A 20,209-nucleotide genomic window follows, 5' to 3' on the forward strand; every position below is an offset into this window, starting at 1 on the left:
GATTGAGTTCTTAAAGCCTTCATGAGTTTTTTGTCTCCCTGTGGTCTGTTTGTACATCTATGTAATATCCTTTTAATGCAGTTTTAATTACATTTTGGCACTGGGCTGTCTGTTGTGGAAGGGAGCTGTCTTCACAGAGCTAACCAGCTTATTTGCCTAATGTTGTTTACTTTCTACTTCAGTTGTCAATTAAGAAAGAAATTATTAGGTGACATCAGGAAAGTCGTGCAGGTTTGCTTTTGTAGTCAGTAACACCCTTTCCCCCCCTGTTCAGTCAGGCCACTAGGATCCTAAGAGATGACACTGCCTAAGACTGCCACACCCCCACCCCCAACCCCCACATTCTGCTTTATAATAAATCATGCACAAGAAGGAGCTGTTGGGATTACATTTTACTGGAATTGTACCTTGTATGATTTCTTGTGACAAATAAAAATGAATGGATTGATTCATGCAGCTGTTTATCTGCATACAGACTCCAGATGGAGCTGTTGACTGTGGTGGACTCGACATGCGTCCATGTGCTGCTAGTGCCAATTTATCCTTTATTTACGGTGCTATCTTGCGCTACATCCTCAGTAAAGACAGAAACACTTGTTTGGCCGGTACACCATCTCTGGGCTTCCTGTAACAATAGCTGTCAATCCAGGTAGGCTACAAGGAGGGTTGTGTGGATGTGATCGCGTTGAAGTGTAGAGGTTTATTCCTCGACGCAGAAGGTCCAGTGTTCGAGTCCGACCTGTGATGGTTTTCCTGCATGATAATCTTAATAAAAAAAATAAATAAATAAATAAATAAAAAAAAAATAAATAAATAAAAGAATGTATATATATATATATATATATATATATATATATATATATATATATATATATATATATATATATATATATATATATATATATATATATATATATATATATATATATATATATATATATATCTGTTGAAAGAGAAAGCTCAAATGTCCAAAAGAGAGCAAGAGAGAATTTCTTTTTTTCCCACACCAAGATTTTTTTAGTGTTCATCAGTGTCATTTTCACAAAATCCATAGGTAAAATTAAAAAAAAATTATTCAAACTGAAGGAAACATTTCCCCTAATTTAGAGACTATTAAAAGAAATCCAAACTGAATATCACTCTTTCAGGGGCTAAAAATCCACAGTTTAAAGGCATTTGAGTGTACATCCATGATTCCTTTTTTATTATGCGAATAAATTGCAGTACTTAATATTTCTTCTAACAAAGACCCTTTGTACTTTCCCCTCAGGGGCAAATCAGAGTAGTTAATTAGGAAGGACCGAAAGGCTATATTTAAGTAAACCAATTTGACAATTTTAATTATAACTTGCAAGGACTGGGTGGATGAGGGAAGGATTTTCCAAAACAAGACATATCATTAAGCATTTAGGCAACATTAGGCTTTTACAGGAGTGACAGTGTCAGCCTGTATTTAACACCCATGTCTGTAGAAAGGGAGGATCTGCACGAAGCGGAAGCTCAAAATAACCATTCCAGATGTCAGGTGTGTACATGTTAGAGAAAAATAAAATAATTGGCAGCTTAGCCAGAAAATAGAGTATCTTATTGACACTTTTGCATCAATAAACACAAATCCTTGTCCCCAAAGGTGAGATAAGATTTTGCAAAGCAGGAGGACAAAATACTGACTGTCCTCAAATATTTCAGAGGAAGGAATGGCCCTAAAGGTTTGTCTGATTAAGACTTGGGATACCACGGTGGGTGTCATGTACTAGCTGGTGGGATGGGAAACAGCAGAAGGGTTCTGACATTGGCCAGGTTCTAGTTTTCAAAGTGCAGAAATTAAAATATGTCTGAATATCATACATTATGTATTTTGTAAATGTGTTTCTGAGTACAGGAAAAGTTTCAACATTCTAAAAGGATGTTTGTGTGGATGAAAGAAATAGTTGCCCCTTAGCATTAACACTTTATAAAGCATAGAGTGAGTTTTGAGGCTATATTTGAAATGATTTGTTCTTAAATGAGATCTGAGACATCTAATTGGTAGTCATCATTAATAACAATCGCTGAGGATATAGCAATTAGCTGAAATAACTTGTCATATTGGAAAGAAACACATAATAAATCTTTCTAAAAGGTACAACATGTTGACATAAACTAATTTTTGTGTTATTGTGCAGAAGTACAGGGGGGCAGAGGCGACAGCCACGCAGCAGTAATAGATCTGAACATAACCCACTGACAATTTGACAAGGAATATGTCACGCAGGAGCTCACATGCATGGCATACATGCTTTCCACACGCATAAATTATTAGTATTATTAGATCCACCAGCTGGGCCATGGCCTTTGTAAGTGGATAACTGGGTTAGCTTGATTTGATTGTTGATGGTTTGACATGGGCCTGGATTTTTCGGTTCTTCGAAGCTGGCATGGGATTTATGTGGTGCTACTGTCAGAGCCCCTGAACTACTTTTTACATATATAATATACTGTACAACTGTTTTTCTCCTAAAGAGAAAGTTATGAAGATGTTATTAAGAAAAATGTTAAAATAATGATGGCAAATAAATGTTCACCTAAAAGATAAAATACAGTGGCCGAGGGCAAACGCACTACAACATCCCAAAAACACTTCCATTGGGAGAAACCTGCTGCAAATACAGAAATGATGCAAGTAAAACAACACACACAAACCCGAAACACATGCAACAGAAATACACTGCTCATCCAGTCAACACAACAGAAGTTCTTCAGGCCATCCACATTTACAACATGACATGGCAGAAGACATTGCTGAGAGATTACATTTATTAAAGACTTAACATTTCCTTCTGTCCTTTGTAAAACAGAAAATAATACAGCAAATATACATGGAAAGTACATATCAAACACTTAGAAACGAAATGTAAAAAAGTCATAAATCGATTACAAACTGTGTCCTGATGTGACTCGGGGGCAGACAAACAACATTAATTGACACTTATAGAGGGCCATATGAGGTTAACAATATATTATGGTTGTATAATATATCCAGCTGCTGCTGAAGCAAAGACATTGCTGCAAAAAGTGGATCAAATACAGTATAGAGCATTACGTTTATGTATAACAGCTATTAAGTCAACCCACATTGATGCAGTAGAAGCTAATAGAAGCAGGAGAGACCCCGCTTAAGTTAAGAAGAGACAAACTTGCACTTGCATACTGTGTTTTTTTTTTTATTTATTTATTTTTTTTTTTACTTTGCACCGTTTCTGTATTTGCAGCACGTTTCTCCTACTGTAATGGAAGCCTTTTGGGCCATTGTAGCATGTTTGCCTTTATATATAAAATACCTATATATAATAAAAATGGAAAAAAATTCAGCTTCTAGGTCTCTGAAACGTACAATCTACTGTTAGCAACATTAACATTATAGCTAAGACCCTTGTTTTTCGATGCTGTCCTCCCCAGAAAAATGCCACCATGAATTGTATATGTATTGTATAACGTTTGTATATGCAGCAATTATAAGCCATATTTACGTTTATAGTGGCAGCGCCTTCTAGTGGGCGTAGTAATCATGACGGGAGCAAAGCAGGAAGTAAGGTGACGAAGTATAAGAGCGACAAATTCCATGTAAGGAGGAAGGTTGGGGTGATGGATGGGTCAAACAAACATAGGATCTTACCCAGGAGACCTGGATTCATGTCCTGTTTGAAAATAAAGGAAAGCGTTTTTTTTCCCCCCTGTTATGGAACAAACCGAACAAACATGACAAACAGAGCTACGTCACATTCTGCGCCACATGCGTAACCGGAAGTGAAGTAACATCACAAATGTACTGATTTTAACCCAAACCAAAATCTTTTTCTAAATTTAACTGAGTAGTTTTTGTGGTTTAGATATGAGGACTGAAAACGCTCCTGTGGGTCTTATTTCCTGCCACCGCTAGGGGCACTAATTTTTGAAATGCTCCTGTGGATCGTATCAGAGTGTAGCAATAACCAACCTTTATCTTCACATTGTAAGGAGGACTTGTTGTGTTCTGTACACAGTGTACAGTGCAATCATGCAGGTAGATTCACACACACACACACACACACACACACACACACACACACACACACACACACACACACACGCACGCACGCACGCACGCACGCATGCACGCACGCACGCACGCATGCACAAACATGCACACACACACACACACACACACACACACACACACACACATACACACACACACACACACACACACACACACACACACACACACACACACACACACACACACACACAGCCCACACATTTTTCAGATGTACGGATTTTTTCCAGTGACACTCTTGAAGTAGTGCCAACTAATTAGTGGTGATTACTTTTCATTGTGTCCTCCTCTGATTACTGCACAGTTGAATCAAAGGTCACTAATGAGAGGGGAAGTTTAATACAAGATAATGACCAAAGAGAAGGAACAGAGTAGGTGTGAGTCTCAGTGACACACGCTGTCACGCTTACATCTATGGTTATCTCAGTGGATCACAGCATGTGGCTAGACAAGAATGTTGAAACACCTCTCAGATTTCAGGGCCATGTGTCAATAAACTGTGAATTGCCCACATACACATTACATGCAGTATACATGTAGTATACAGTGATTCCAGCATAATTAAAAATATGTAGAGAAAAAGCATAGCTCCTGTTTACAGGTGGGTTTCAGCTTGCATGCTCAGTAAGTAATCATTTGGAAAACTGTGAAGACCTTATTACCACACTCTCCATTTAATGCATAATGAATGATAATGCTCACTTTCAGCTGCTTTTGCAATCTCTTTTATATTATCTTGATAGGGTGCTATAATTGAAGGTCAAGGTAATTTTAACAACAAAAGAACATTACTGCACCACAAGCCTAATTTTGCTAGAACATCAGGGGTGATGCATCTTGTCAGTGATTGTCCCAAAGGGCATCCAAATTATTTTCAGAGCATGAGGATGAAATGTTTTTGCTAACAGAAACCTGAGGCAGTAGGCGACTGGAGGTGGGATGCCATCCCCCTTGTTAGCAAATGACCCCCCCCCTCTCCATCCCCTATTAGCAGAGAGAGTGCAGAGGGCTTGTTTAGGTGAACATGTAAGTCTAGTCGGCCTGACTTTATCCTTTGTCTGACTGAAGATTGTGGGTACAGGATTAAAAGAGTTGTCTCCCCTTGTTAAAAATTATCAAATCGATGATCTAAAGCAATGTATTATGTTTGTTGCTATAAGTTAAGTAATTTATTCAGGTTTCTTCTTTACATAAAATCAGCCATGTAAATTAACTATAATTAGAAAATTGGTATAAATGAACTGAGGAAAATGTTTTACTTATTGTCCCAGTGGGAGAAATGTAAAACAATGTGAATTTTGACAATCAGAACAAGTTACAGGTAAAACTATATATAGAGTTTATTTAAATACATTGAACTTGGTTTGGATTCAAATATAAAAAAATATACGGAAAAACTTTACTTTAAGCCCCACTAAATTAGCATATAAATAAACATAAAATACATGGTTTATAACAGGGGTCTCAAACTCAATTTACCTGGGGGGGCCGCTCGAGGTAGAGTGTGGGTCAGGCTGGGCCGCATCAAGTATTCAACAAAAGTATTCTTTGTTTGCTTTCTTAAATAAATCTTGTTGCCTCAATAGACATTTTTTAAGATTGGCGACCCGGTTCTTTCTCTCATCTCCCTGGTATTTTGTATACTCCTCAGCATGTCTAGTTGAGTAATGATGTCTGATGTTATATTCCTTGTACACCACAACTTTCTCTGTGCATATGAGACATACAGAGGTGCCCCTGTGCTCGATAGAAAAAAGTCTCCCACTTTCACTGAAATTGCCTGTGCTCGTCACCAACCTTTCTCTTCACGGCACGTTTTGAGAGAGACATGACTGGAACTGGGTGAAGGCATATATTTTCCGTCACCCAGGAACACGTTTCAACCAAGTGACTAACGTTGATCCTTCCCCAGGTACTTCACGGTTGGCTAGCTTGACAACCGTTGACAACAAATGCCACAGGAAGCTGTCACGAGACTAGCTATGGTTGCCTGTAAGTGAAAAAATAAAATAAAAGCGTGGCTAGCGCGGCACACGCAACGACTCAGCAAAAAGGTGCGTTTCAGAACAACAGAAACTAAACTTTGATGTCAAGTAGGGGGGGGCCACAAATTATCATCCCATGGGCCTCAATTATCCCCCGGGCCGCGAGTTTGAGACCCCTGGTTTATAACATCCTACAATGTTGTAAGCAGATATAAGTGTTTGTTGTTATTAATGTATTTGTCAATGACTATAACGTCTCACGTGGAGGGGGGTATATAAACAGATAATGACTATATAGTAAAATATGTTTTCAAGGGAGAAATTATTGTTGCTGACAAATACTGTACATTAAAAAAACACTTGTCCTTATAATTGTGTACAACTACATTATTGTGTGTTATAATCTTTTTTTTTATGTTTATATACGGCTTATAAATGCTAAATAGGGGGACTTACAGTAAAATGCTACCAAGAAGTTCTTGCACTTTGTGCCAACCAAATCAAAGCAGACTCTGTGTCTGACAGATACAGACGATTAACTTAAACATGCTCTGTCTTTCTGACAGACTGACATGAGAAAAAAAGCAAAATTTCCACGCTTCAATTGCTCCATTTGACTCAAGTTCACTCACACAGATTGGTCTGCCAGGTAGCACAATAGCTACAGGATTACAAGTGAGATTTAGGTGATGTCCTTTTAAGTTTCCAATTGGTTAAAAAAAGAGAAGAATGAATTGACGTCATACTTTTCCTAGCTTTCTGGCCCTTCCTGCCACATCCCTAAAGAAGAAAAGAAGCTACATAAGAAAAAAAAGAAAAATAACACCTTGCAACAAGTCCAACTCCATACACTGCAGCTGCCTTTAGCAGCTGCAGCTGCCAGTTGATTAAAGGATTTTCTTTTTCACTTTTCCCACACATCCTTCCAAAGTCTAGAAATGTCTCACTGTCTCTCATCAATTCTACCATCCTTGTGTTTCTCTCTCTTGTTCCTTCTCTTTCCATCTCATCTGTCATTGACTGATTGTCAGTGTCCTGCATTCAGTTTACATTGATCTGTTGTTATCTATAGGCAATTACTCTTACGCAGATTTGTTCATGCCACAAGGATTAAAGGAATAGTTTGACATTTTTCTTATTTGCTTTCTTGCTGAGGTTGAGAGGAGAAGACCAATACCACTCCTCTGTCTGAGAGTGGTATCAATCCTCTATCTGTCCACGGTTCACTCTGCAAGAAATAAAATAAGTATATTACCCAAAATGTCAACCTTTTCCTTTGATCAGCAACTTGCTGCACCTACAAATGACAAGATGACAAGCATGAAAGTGAAAACAAAGATTCACATGCGGCATAATTTGACCATATGATGTATATGTAATATAGTAAAGTAAGCTCAGTATTATTAACTGCACTGTTTGATCACTCTTTGTGTATCAGGATCCAAAGTTCTACCAGGCTATTTACTTTTTTATTTATTTTTATGACAGTGTTACTATAGTTTTAATCATTAACTAACTGTACTCCTTTTTTCCCCAACATTTCATTATTGTAATCACTCATCTCTGTCAACACTTAATGAACAGCATTAGAATAAGATACATTGCATTCAGCATTTGCATTGTGTCTAACACAACTTATTTCAAACCCTGCACAATGTGTTCTCAGTTCATGGTAGTTAATAAGTTAATGAGCAGCAGCTTCACTGGTTACTGACACAGAACACAAGGCGTATAGAGTAGGCAGTGTCCAGGGTGTAAACAATAACGTTGAAGATTGTCATGAAGGTGACCACCACCAGTTTATCCCAGGGACAGAGGTGGCCACAGCCACTGGGTCTCTTATTGTTGTGGAAACTATACAGTGGCCAGATCACCATAGCTGTCAAATACATCACTGCTGCCAAAATGTTGTAGACAATCACAAGCTTGTCAAAAGAAAATGGAAAAAAAGAGGTCAGTTGTGTAATAGTGAGCAGGATTATGACGATGGCGAAGATGAAGCACAACGAGTACACGGCCACGCACCATTGCAGTCCTGGAGTCGTAGATTTAAATTGGCTTTCTTCCAGGGATGTGAAGATGAGACAGGCGAGGAACGTCTCCAGCATCTTCATAATGCCGGGCAATGTGGAGAGGAAGCCGCTCATCTGCCCACTCGGACGAAGGCGAGTTAAAGCCACCTCACCTGCGTACACCCCGAAACAGAACCAGGACACCACAGAGGCACCGATTTGGCGATGGCAGGTCTTACAGGTGAAAAAGGTGGGGTAGATGATGGAGACGGCAAGGCACATGAGGCTCGCCAGCATTGCAAAGGCAGTGGTGAAATCATCCCAGGGGAAAGGTAATTTGGCATTGACGGTTGTGAACTCCAGGATGAGAATGAGAAGGGTGAAGAAGCAGCAGAAGCACCAGGTAAACATGCACCACGCCCAGTAGGGAGATGTTACGTGTCCCACTGTTGCCACCAGGCTAAAACACATACAGGTGAGGATGGTCGCCATTATTCGCATAATACCCACAGGCTGGGTGAGTGCCCGCAAGTCGACACCAACCATGGCTGGATAGGATGAGTGTGTTTGACCTCAAAATAATGTTGTTTTCAAAGTCAGTTGATTCTACTCAGTGCATCCCTCAGTGCTGCTAGGCCTTGTTTTCCAAACCAGATCCTGTTGAAGAAATCCATGTATAGCCAAGAGCCCCGAGCAGGTGTGTTCTTTGAAACTGAAACTCAAAGTGTGATGGTGTATATTCAAATAGAGCATTCAGGGCTTATCTGTACAGTTTATGGCCCCTGTCTCACTCCATGGATTGGATACTGGTTGGGTGTTGTCATCTTCATCTCACGCCACACACACCGGACTCTGAACCTCAGTGCAAGCCTTGTTTAGAAGATAATCTCAAACACAATGGGAGGGGTCGTACTGTAGGTCACATCCTACGGAAAACTGCCCTTATCCTGTCCTTGAGATCACTTGATTTATTGTTCGGGAGAGTTTGAAGGAGGGATTTTTATGGATAATGATTATACACACATACAAGTGCCTTTTATTTTTTAATCTGAAACTATAGCATGATGATTTAGTGTATTTACTTTACTGTTGTGTGTCATTACATCAGTGTTTACATTTCCCGCATTCAAAAGAAAAATTTATGTACTATGACAACTCTCTTTTTGTACATTGAACCAAAGAGGAAAAACTCATAGAGTATATGACAACAGAAGCACTTCAATTCTAAAATAGATTTTATTCTACCATCTTCTTTTGTTTCCTTGATCATTTCTCTCTCTCTCTCTCTCTGTCTTATTTTGTGTTTTCAAGATCATTAAAATCTGCCTCCTCCTTTGTCTCCATTTTGACTTTGTAGAGAGCAGCAATGCCCTCGACTGGTCAAAGGTTATACAACTAATCTCCCAAGATATCATAAAGATAAGCCAGTTGGGTTGTAGTTCTGACCAATTACTCACTTGCTTTTGTTATATTGTTGGAAAAAAGGCTAAACATACAAATATGTGAACCGCTTCTACTCTCTATTTTTTCCTTTTATCATTAAATGTAGCAGCAAAGTAGGAGTGGAATTGTGAGAATGAAACCAATAGCTGCTGTGTGTTTCAGGGTATGCACACATTGACACACCTTTGCAAACATCATTTGAGAAGGACGTGAGTTCCCACTATACCTGTTAACCATTGAACATAGTATATAACCATTAAGCAGATTACTAATTGTATGAGTTTCATTCAGTCATGATTGTATTTTGTTACTGAGGTGCTGAAACAACCAAATAACAGCTACACCCATGGTGATGTAAGCATGCACAATTAACTCCCCACTTTCATGACATTTTATTCATATTTCACAAAGTGTGATCGACAAGAGAATGCACTAAATGAGTTTGCAACTGAGACCGACATGGTTTTAACTATGCTGTATAAAAATAACATGATTAAGATGATCAAATAAAAATCATGGAGGAAAGCAAAGGGAAAAGGAAGAGATTGGGATTACTGACGTTAAAAAATTTTCCTCAGAGAATGCATCATCATGACAGATAAAAGTCATTCAGATCAATTCCACAACAGTGTGTTGGGGTTATTATGAAAACAACAGTGAAATAAAATGTGTTTCACAAAAGTTGTACAAGAGATGCTTTACATGCCATTTTCCTGCTCAGGCCTAGTTTACAACCTACGTTCTGCTGATGCAGAACACCGGCCTAAAAGAATAAACAGTATCCACAATGTAAACAGCAAGGTTGAAACAAGTCATGAAAGAGATGACCACCAATTTATCCCAGGGACATACACCCACCGAGCAGTTGCTCGGCCTGCTGCTATTATTCTTGAAGCTGTACACTGGCCAGACCACCACAGCTGTGATGTACAGCAACACGGCCAACACGTTACAGCCTGTCAGGAATTTGTTAAATGGTGCGGGAAAAAGAGACAGAAGGCGGCAGATGGTAAAAATGATGACAAGGACTGCAAAAATGAAGCAAATGCCATAGACAGCAACACACCACTGGAGCCCTGGATAAATTGGATAATACGGGTTGTCGTCCAAGCAGATGAAGATGATGCAGGCCACAAAGGCCTCCAGAACCTTAAGGAGGCCCGGGACCGTAGTCAGAAATCCACTGATCTCACCAGGTTTAGCCCGGGTCAGCCCGACTTCAACGGCGTACAGGATGAAGGTCAGACAGGAAATGACAGTGGCTCCAATCTCTTTGCCGCGGCTTAAGAAAAAGTTAGTGAAGAAGATGGGATAGATGATGGATGTTGCCAGCATCTGTATGAGAGAAAGGTAAAAAATAAGGTGTGGAATGATTCGTTCTTTAGGATACTCTCTAGATGTTTATTTGACTCTGTGTGATTATACTGTATATGAGTATAATTGAGAACCATATTGTATCAATCTTTTAGCATCAGGGAATAGTACACATGCATATCTACAATAGCCTAATGTCAAAGTCAATCAAACATGTGATTATCATTATCTGTTTTAGGGAGTTGTGGCTATATAGAAAGATGCTGTTGAAGTGTTTAAATGCTGTTGAAGTGTTTAAACAGCAGAAGTGTTTAAACACTATCTCAGAAGTGTTTAAACAGAAATCTTGAGACTAGCAAACCGCCCTATGAACAACTCTTTTGGTTTATCCTGAACATATCTGCAGACAAAGACAAATAGCAAGATAGTAAAAAAAAATGGCACACACCATTAAAGTAGCCAACATGGCAAAAGCAGTAGTGAAGTCATCCCAGGAGATGGGCAACTCAGCCCTGAGGCTGGTGAATTCCAGAACAATGATGAGGAAGGTAATGCAGAAGCAGAAGCACCAGGTGGACATGCACCAAGTCCAGAAGGAGTTAGTGCTGTGTCCCACTGATGCCACCAGGCTGAAGGAGATACAGGTGAAGATCACCTCCAGTATGCGCACAATGCCCACCGGCACTGTTAGTGTCTTGAAGTCCAGCGTAACCATGGTGATTGTATGATGATTTTCTTTGAATAGCTCTTTGGTTATTGTCAGTCCTTACCCTTCGTTCTGTTAGTGCTGACTGAATGCTGACCCTTGAACACCTTGAAATGGCTTCAAGTTATATGGAATGTTTCTGTAGCGGGGAAGTATCTGTTGTTCACTTTCATTTACTTATCAGTTGTGTTCGTAGGCAATAAAATGTTGTAATTTAGATATTTTAACATGAACTTTACTTTATGACAGCCTCACATTCACATTCATGTTTGCTCACTTAGCGGCTTTCCCACCCATCAATGGTTCAAATCTGTAAATGTGTTACAGTAGGCTTAAGAGGAACTGGGCCGTAGTGCTACAGAAAAATGTGAGATATACAGTATAGGATGGAAGGATATTAGGAGATATTAGAGATTAGGAGATATATTGGTCTTTCTTTGGATATGAAGTGTAGGTGTGAAATACTGCAAAGGACACAAGATCAAAGATGTAGATTCAAAATGTTGCTTTTTAAGACATGGACTGATTTACAAAAGGGCTATAAATAACTGTTTCAAATTTAAACACTTTCTTGAGAACTGTTACACTCTGCTAACTGCTAACAAACACACACACACACACACACACACACACACACACACACACACACACAGACATACACACACACACACACACACACACACACACACACACACACACACACACACACACACACACACACTTTGATCAAGCTATTTAACTTCTAAATGAAATAAATCCAATAAAGAGAGTTCTGAATCAGCCTCTTATCTCAGACAGAATAATTGATCTGTGCCAAGGTAAACAATGGAAGACATGCAAATTCAACAAGTCCCACATGATCGATTTACATTTACATGCTGACGAAAATATTGAAAGTATAGGAGCCGTTTATCCATTTCTTTGCCTTTGTGTTTATTTTGATGTAATATGTTTTTTTTTACACTGGGTGGCAGTCACCTGGGACTGCATTTGTACAGGAAGGCTAATGTGTGCATACCAGGGAAAGCATACCGTGTTTAGACCGTGATCATGGTGTCTGCAGGTAGCGGTAACTAAACATGGTTAAACTACCAAACTGTGTGATTAATGATGTACCTGGATTCAAGAAAATATATTTTTAAGCAATAAACGAAACGACAAATAGCAAAATAAGTAAACATCTTACCTTATCTTGTGCATTAAACAGCTGATGCTTATGGCACACGTCAGTTAAGTCCACCGGCATTGCAGCACCTAGAGTTACTTACAGTGTTGAAATAGCTTACACTATAGAAAAGCTTAAGTGTTCTAAAAGAGAATTACATACCTTTTAAACAGTTTGTAATTTCTGATACATTATTGTTTTCTTACATGTATGTCAGTCATGAATGAATATGGCTGTTTAATGCTTTCTCCATTTAGGAAAAACTTTTGGTACATGACTCCTGGGAAAAAGACAAAAGACAAATGTCTTTAAGTGTTGAGATGACTCAGCTATGATGTGCTTAACGTTCATGCCAGCACTTAAAATGGGGAGTGGATGTGATATTTGTATATAAAGATAATCTCAGTTTGGACAGATTTTCTTTAGATTAGGGCAGGGTGCAATTGTTAACTAACAGGGACTCCCTCCCAATCCCCAGCCCACAAACACTGAGCACCCAAACAAAAGTTAAACTACTTTTCCAATGCCATAGTCACAACCGCCAGAGATTTGGGTGTTGGGGAGACGTTAGGTGTTTCTCCTGTTTCAGTACAATACTCACTCTTTCTGTATGTCATCTTGTGCAGTATGTGCAGTGTGTTGCTTTTATGAACAAACACAGCTTATACAGCTAGCCCATAGGTATACATGTTTATTAAAACTAGAATAATAGCAAACACTTTATTTAAGAAATGTATTGATCATTCTGATAATAAAGACTTTCTATAGGTATGGCACTGCAGCCGATAAGGGATAAGTTGCTTCCATTGTGATAACAATACTATGGAAGGATTATATGGACTATATATACTACTATACCGTAGCACTGTTGCAACCCGTTCTCATTCCGAACTCATAAAATAAGGACGTTTGGACAGTGGCTGTCAGTGGCTGTCAGCGTCTGATGCGACGAAAAAGGCGTCTTTCAGCGTGTTTGTGTAACGCACCGGGGAGAGCAGCAGTTAGATAGGATTTAGCGAGTAGTATGTAAGGGTGAATTTCTGTGTAAGGAGGTTGGTTGGGGTGGTACATGGGTCAAACACAGGGCTTTCACCCAGGAGAGCGGGGTTTGCGTCCCGCTTGTCACGCTTGCTATAGTCGCTTTTTTCTTTCCTCCCGCGTGTCACAGAACCGTACGCCCACCCACGACCCTTTCCTAAACCCAAACGTCCGGTTCTTCCCGTGTCTAACGGAACCGTACGCCCACCCACGACCCTTTCCTAAACCCAACCGTCCCGTAGTTCCCGCGTGTCACGGAACAGTAAGCCCACCCATGACCTTTTCCTTAACATAACTGCGTCAAAAGGGGTGGCAATAGTCCCGACCAAGCGCGTTTATTTATAGAGGGTTTTCACCGACGTCACGTTCTGGGCGGTAACCTGGATGTGCGGCCATATTGGAGGCACTCGGTGTAAACAACTGAATGGAGTAATGGAGTATTGTGCACTTTGGATGCTTTAATACTTTATGTCTAAACAATAGAAAAGCTCATCAAAACGCATCCAAGATGCAAAGGCATGGAAGGACTTGGACCACAAAAAAAGGCACGATATTTTGAGAAATTACAGTTTACTGGCGGTGCAGATCCCTACAAGTTGGCTCCCTCTTCTTGGATCCATGGCGACCCGGTGATTCTTCCTTCAGTTGCATGTCCCGATATAGTCAACTACCTGGTTTTCTCGCCGAGCCCATACACAGCGGAATACCTTAAATCCTACAAAAGTTTGGAGGCTTATAACCAGATGGTGTGTAGATGGGTGAGGGAGACGCAGTACCAAGTCATTAACGACCGTTGTGTTGTGAAGGCCAAAGTAAGTAATGCAATAACATCTTTAATCAACCTAACCTTAACTGTATGATATTGCGATACTCAAGGTGTAGCCAAGTGACTCTCGATAATTTTTTTTTTTTCATTTCAAAGACCGAACAAGACAGAGTTTTCCCTCATAGATCCTGGTTGAGCTTTGCCAACCACAAGTGCCTCCTTTCCTTTGATAAGTTCTGGCATTCCTCTCCCTGGTTTTTAATAACTTTTGGAAGTCGATAATATTCCAAATGTTTTTCTCGGTCTGACCTATTGGTACAACCTAAAACACGGCAATAATTAACCATTTTCCTTGACGCCGTTCGGGATCTACTTCAGTGCCTGTGCTTTTTGTGATTCGGACTACCTCCAATATGGTGACTTCGGGTCTGATGACGCGTCGTGAAAACCCTCTATAGCGCTAAAGGGACGGCAATAGTCCCGACCAAGCGCGTTTACTTAAAGCGCTAAAGGAGACTTTTAGCGTCAATAAGAACGACAAAGGCACCTGACCAAGCGTCCATATTTTAGGAGATGAGTGTGAGAACGTGTTGACTGGCATGTGACCTTTTTTGTGGCATGTGACCAGGCACTGAGATCTGAACTTGAAACAGGGGCGGTTTTTGGCATGGGCGACCCAGGCAGCCGCCCGGGGCGACATTTTATCATGAGTCATGGGGGGGCACAACGAGCACTTGAAAAAAAAAAAAAATCCTCTGCTCCGCGAAGCAGTTTTCTATTATCTACCATTTCACTGTGTGGGGAATTGGCAAATCAGCTCCCCCCTTGCAGCTGCACGCGCCCTGCTTACACCTCCTACTTTATACAATGAAATGGACTAGTCCGCGCGAAGATAAACACACGGTGACAGGAGAACTCGGAAGTACACAGAGACGGAGCAAGACGAGTCTAAACCTCTCTTTTATGGCAATGGTCTAAACGTGAAAATCAAACAAAGTTACCCAAGTAACTTTGTTTACCCAAATAAAAGAAAAAAGTGAAAAGACATGTTTTCGGCAGTAGCAGGACCTTCATCAGCTCCCGTGGCTGATGATAGTGGTGGTGGTGTCAGCGACAGTGGCATGCAGAGTGAGGAGGAGACTCAGGAGGAGAGAGACAGAGATGAGGGAGTGAGGGTAGAACCTGCGGTAAGCACAACTCCCCTTAAAACACTTTGCCTCTTGATAAAACTGAACTGAGGGAGGCGCTCGAAAGGGGGTCTCGCCCTGGGTGTAATTCAATGTAGAACCGCCCCTGACTTGAAATATGTGATTTTGTGGCATTACAGTTTCGATCAGGTGGAGGTGCTCCTACAAAATGAAACTACATTATGTAACTAAAAGTTATGCCAACTTTTACCTCATCTTTGCAAGCTTATCAATATGGGAGGGCCAGGTCAACAGAGACTCACTCTGAGGTTTCTTCACAATGAGATAGCGGTTCCTACACCTCTTCCCTTCCTTAACTTTTCTCTCAGATGATGCATATTTTCTTATGATTTAAAAACACTTGTAGGTTATGCACTGATTGTGTAAAATCCCCAGTATCTTTTACCATTAGAGCAGCTTTATCTATGTGGCTAAGTAGTCGTTGGCAATGACGATCTTAGGCCTCAGGCACCTCCAACAATGCTCATTAAATGACAAATAAATCCTCACAAAATACATGAGTAAAAGCTAAATCTAAATCTACAAACAAGACAAAAGAAAAACTATATTGACTTTGAATAACCAGGTGTTTTTCAGTTTTTTTTTCTTAGCACATAGTCAGTGTTCTCACTGAAGTATGCAGCTTTAATCAAAGCTCATGGGAGGCTGCCTTGAAGCTTTTGAAGCTTATCAGTAAAGGCAGTTATGCAACAGTTATGATTTTACATTTAATTGATCTTGTACTGATACACTCAAGTGTCTAAATACCCTCCCTCTCCACACACATACACATACACATACACACATCTTAATATTTCTGTAAAAAAAACTAACTATGGCTTAAGAGTAAAGGTTGGAAAGTTAAAAGTTCCAACAAGCACTTTTTTTTTAATCAGCATCCTGTGGTGATCTGGCACTATTACCTCTGCTCTCCTGCTTTGATTGATGGTCCTGTTATTTACATATATACTCAGAAGAACATTATGTATTTATCCAACATGTATGTGAAAAGAAACTAGAATAATAAAAGATTTAACACACAAAGAAACAAATGACAAAGTGGAAAGAGGCAGAGCGGCCATCAGGTTTGTGTGGAGAACAGAAGAGGAGAGAAGCTTACGATGGCGATGCTGTAAAAAGATTATTTGTCTGGTTTCCAGAAGAAAGTTCACTGAAAAGCCAGAGAGAAGAGAGCTACAAAAATCTCTGGTTTTGGGTGTGCCTGTCCTTGAAGACATATAGCTGTTGGTCATTGGGTTTGTCTCCTCCAGGGTCAAAATGCTGTATGAAGTATATATCCTGACCATGCATGTGCCTCGCATCCCATCAAGGGTCTATCCCTATATATACAGGTTGGCAGGACGGTCTGAAATGTTTTGCACGGTCTTTCCCTGTACGTTTTGTTGGTAAATGTGAGATGTTTGAGTCACAACATCTTCATAACAGAAACAAGGAAATGAATTTGACCTGTTCTCACTCCCGCTACTGCACGTGGGACTGCTGGGATTGTCGCGAGTAATGAAAATGCGATAGGGGGCCCCGGCTGTCAATCAATGTCTTCCAGTGATGCAGCCCCCTGATTGGTCCGGGCCCGTATGCAACCGCTTACCCTGCTTATTGATCGTTACGCGTCTGAATCACTCAATTCTCATTGGCTACCTGCCAATGTGGCAGGTAGATTGACAGTGTTACCTGCCAATTGCAAAATTCACCCGCATTTTGTGGTTGGTCGGGTGTTAATTTCAGGCCCTGGTTGTGAGTCATTACATCAGTGTTTACATTTCCCGCATCCAACAGCAAAATGTATGTACTACGACAACTCCTTTTTGTACGTTGAACCAAAGAGGTAAAACACATCCAGTATATCACAACAGAAGCATCATTTTCTCTCTCTCTCTCTCTGTCTTATTTTGTGTTTACAAGATCATTAAAATCTGCCTCCTCCTTTGTCTCCATTTTGACTTTGTAGAGAGCAGCAATGCCCTCGACTGGTCAAAGGTTATACAACTAATCTCCCAAGATATCATAAAGATAAGCAAATTGGGTTTTAATCCCGACCAATTACTCACTTACTTTTGTTATATTGTTGGAAAAAAGGCTAAACATAAAAATATGTGAACCGCTTCTACTCTCTATTTTTTCCTTTTATCATTAAATGTAGCAGCAAAGTAGGAGTGGAATTGTGAGAATGAAACCAATAGCTGCTGTGTGTTTCAGGGTATGCACACATTGACACACCTTTGCAAACATCATTTGAGAAGGACATGAGTTCCCACTATAACTGTTAACCATTGAACAGAGTATATAACCATTAAGCAGATTACTAATTGTATGAGTTTCATTCAGTCATGATTGTATTTTGTTACTGAGGTGCTGAAACAACCAAATAATAGCTACACCCATGGTGATGTAAGCATGCACAATTAACTCCCCACTTTCATGACATTTTATTCATATTTCACACAGTGCGATCGGCAAGAGAATGCACTAAATGAGTTTGCAACTGAGACCGACATGGTTTTAACTATGCTGTATAAAAATAACATGATTAAGATGATCAAATAAAAATCATGGAGGAAAGCAAAGGGAAAAGGAAGAGATTGGAATTACTGACATAAAAAAAACGTCCTCAGAGAATGCATCATCATGACAGATAAAAGTCATTCAGACCAATTCCACAACAGTGTGTTGGGGTTATCATGAAAACAACAGTGAAATGAAATATGTTTCACAAAAGTTGTACAAGAGATGCTTTACATACCATTTTCCTGCTCATGTTCAATCTTTGAGTAGTAGTGGATCTCCAACAGCTGAAACATGAGGCCTATTTACAACCTACGTTCTGCTGATGAAGAACACCAGCCTAAAAGAATAAACAGTATCCACAATGTAAGCAGCAAGGTTGAAACAAGTCATGAAAGAGATGACCACTAAATTATCCCAGGGACATAAAACCACCTTTGAGCAGTAGCTTGGCCTGCTGCTATTATTCTGGAAGCTGTAAAACGGCCAGACCACCACAGCTGTGATGTACATCAACACGGCCAACACGTTACAGCCTGTCAGGACTTTGTCAAATGGTGCGGGAAAAAGAGACAGAAGGCGGCAGATGGTAAAAATGATGACAAGGACTGCAAAAATGAAGCAAATGCAGTAGACAGCAACACACCACTGGAGCCCTGGATACTTGGAGAATTGGTTGTAGTCCAAGCAGATGAAGATGATGCAGGCCACAAAGGCCTCCAGAACCTTAAGGAGGCCCGGGACCGTAGAAAGAAATCCACTGATCTCACCAGGTTTAGCCCGGGTCAGCCCGACTTCAACGGCGTACAGGATGAAGGTCAGACAGGAAATGACAGTGGCTCCAATCTGTTTGCCGCAGCTAGAGCATGTGAAGAAGATGGGATAGATGATGGATGTTGCCAGCACCTGTATGAGAGAAAGGTAAAAAATAAGGTGTGGAATGATTCGTTCTTTAGGATACTCTCTAGATGTTTATTTGACTCTGTGTGATTATACTGTATATGAGTATAATTGAGAACCATATTGTATCAATTTTTTAGCATAATGTCAAAGTCAGTCAAACATGTGATTATCATTATCTGTTTTAAGGAGTTGTGGCTATATAGAAAGATGCTGTTGAAGTGTTTAAACAGGGCTTCTCCTACTCTGTTATTGCATTGAATGTAAGGGTGCGAAATACAACATGAGCCTAATGAAATCTTGAGACTAGCAAACCGCCCTATGAACAACTCTTTTGGTTTATCCTGAACATATCTGCAGACAAAGACAAATAGCAAGATAGTTAAAAAAAATGGCACACACCATTAAAGTAGCCAACATGGCAAAAGCAGTAGTGAAGTCATCCCAGGAGATGGGCAACTTAACGCTGAGGCTGGTGAATTCCAGAAAGATGATGAGGAAGGTGACGCAGAAGCAGAAGCACCAGGTGAACATGCACCAAGTCCAGAAGGAGTTAGTGCTGTGTCCCACTGATGCCACCAGGCTGAAGGAGATACAGGTGAAGATCACCTCCAGTATCCGCACAATGCCCACCGGCACCGTTAGTGTCCTGAAGTCCAGCGTAACCATGGTGATTGTATGATGATGTATGGTCCTGTGGTCGGTTTACAGTGGATTTTCACCAGCTTGTCTCCTCTATCCTTGTTGATTTAATGTTTTTCTTTGAATAGCTCTTTGGTTATTGTCAGTCCTCGCCCCTTGTTCTGTTAGTGCTGCCTGAATGACGGACACAGAAAGTAAGGTGAATGTGAAACCTTTTCTCCCTTGTCACCGCCGTTGAACACCTTGAAATGGCTTCAAGTTATATGGAATGTTTGTGTAGCGGGGAAGTATCTGTTGTTCACTTCTATTTTCTTATCAGTTGTGTTCATAGGCAATAAAATGGTGTAATTTAGATAGTTTAACATTGACTCCACCTTATGACAGCCTCACATTCACATTCATGTTTGCTCACTTAGCGGCTTCCCCACCCATCAATGGTTCAAATCTGTAAAT

The 20,209-nt window shown here is 40.2% G+C and overlaps 3 protein-coding genes across 3 annotated transcripts; all 3 read right to left on the reverse strand.

The window, feature by feature from the left end:
• Window positions 1–6,823: 6,823 nt before the first annotated feature.
• LOC116059749 (myeloid-associated differentiation marker-like) lies at window positions 6,824–9,149 on the reverse strand. The gene has a single exon (XM_035997125.1). The coding sequence runs from the start codon at window positions 8,616–8,618 to the stop codon at window positions 7,761–7,763; it is 858 nt and encodes a 285-aa protein (XP_035853018.1). The 5' UTR covers window positions 8,619–9,149; the 3' UTR covers window positions 6,824–7,760.
• A 1,101-nt stretch (window positions 9,150–10,250) lies between these two features.
• LOC116059580 (myeloid-associated differentiation marker homolog) lies at window positions 10,251–11,555 on the reverse strand. Its single transcript, XM_031312757.2, has 2 exons — window positions 11,278–11,555; window positions 10,251–10,850 (listed from the first exon to the last, which is right to left on the reverse strand). The coding sequence occupies exons 1-2, from the start codon at window positions 11,542–11,544 to the stop codon at window positions 10,251–10,253; spliced, it is 867 nt and encodes a 288-aa protein (XP_031168617.1). The 5' UTR covers window positions 11,545–11,555.
• Window positions 11,556–18,091: 6,536 nt separating this feature from the next.
• Window positions 18,092–19,841, reverse strand: LOC116059553 (myeloid-associated differentiation marker homolog). The gene is made up of 2 exons (XM_031312722.2): window positions 19,517–19,841; window positions 18,092–19,120 (listed from the first exon to the last, which is right to left on the reverse strand). The coding sequence occupies exons 1-2, from the start codon at window positions 19,781–19,783 to the stop codon at window positions 18,527–18,529; spliced, it is 861 nt and encodes a 286-aa protein (XP_031168582.1). The 5' UTR covers window positions 19,784–19,841; the 3' UTR covers window positions 18,092–18,526.
• Window positions 19,842–20,209: the final 368 nt, after the last annotated feature.

This window comes from Sander lucioperca, chromosome 21 (assembly GCF_008315115.2).
Source record: "Sander lucioperca isolate FBNREF2018 chromosome 21, SLUC_FBN_1.2, whole genome shotgun sequence".
Taxonomy (NCBI): domain Eukaryota; kingdom Metazoa; phylum Chordata; class Actinopteri; order Perciformes; family Percidae; genus Sander; species Sander lucioperca.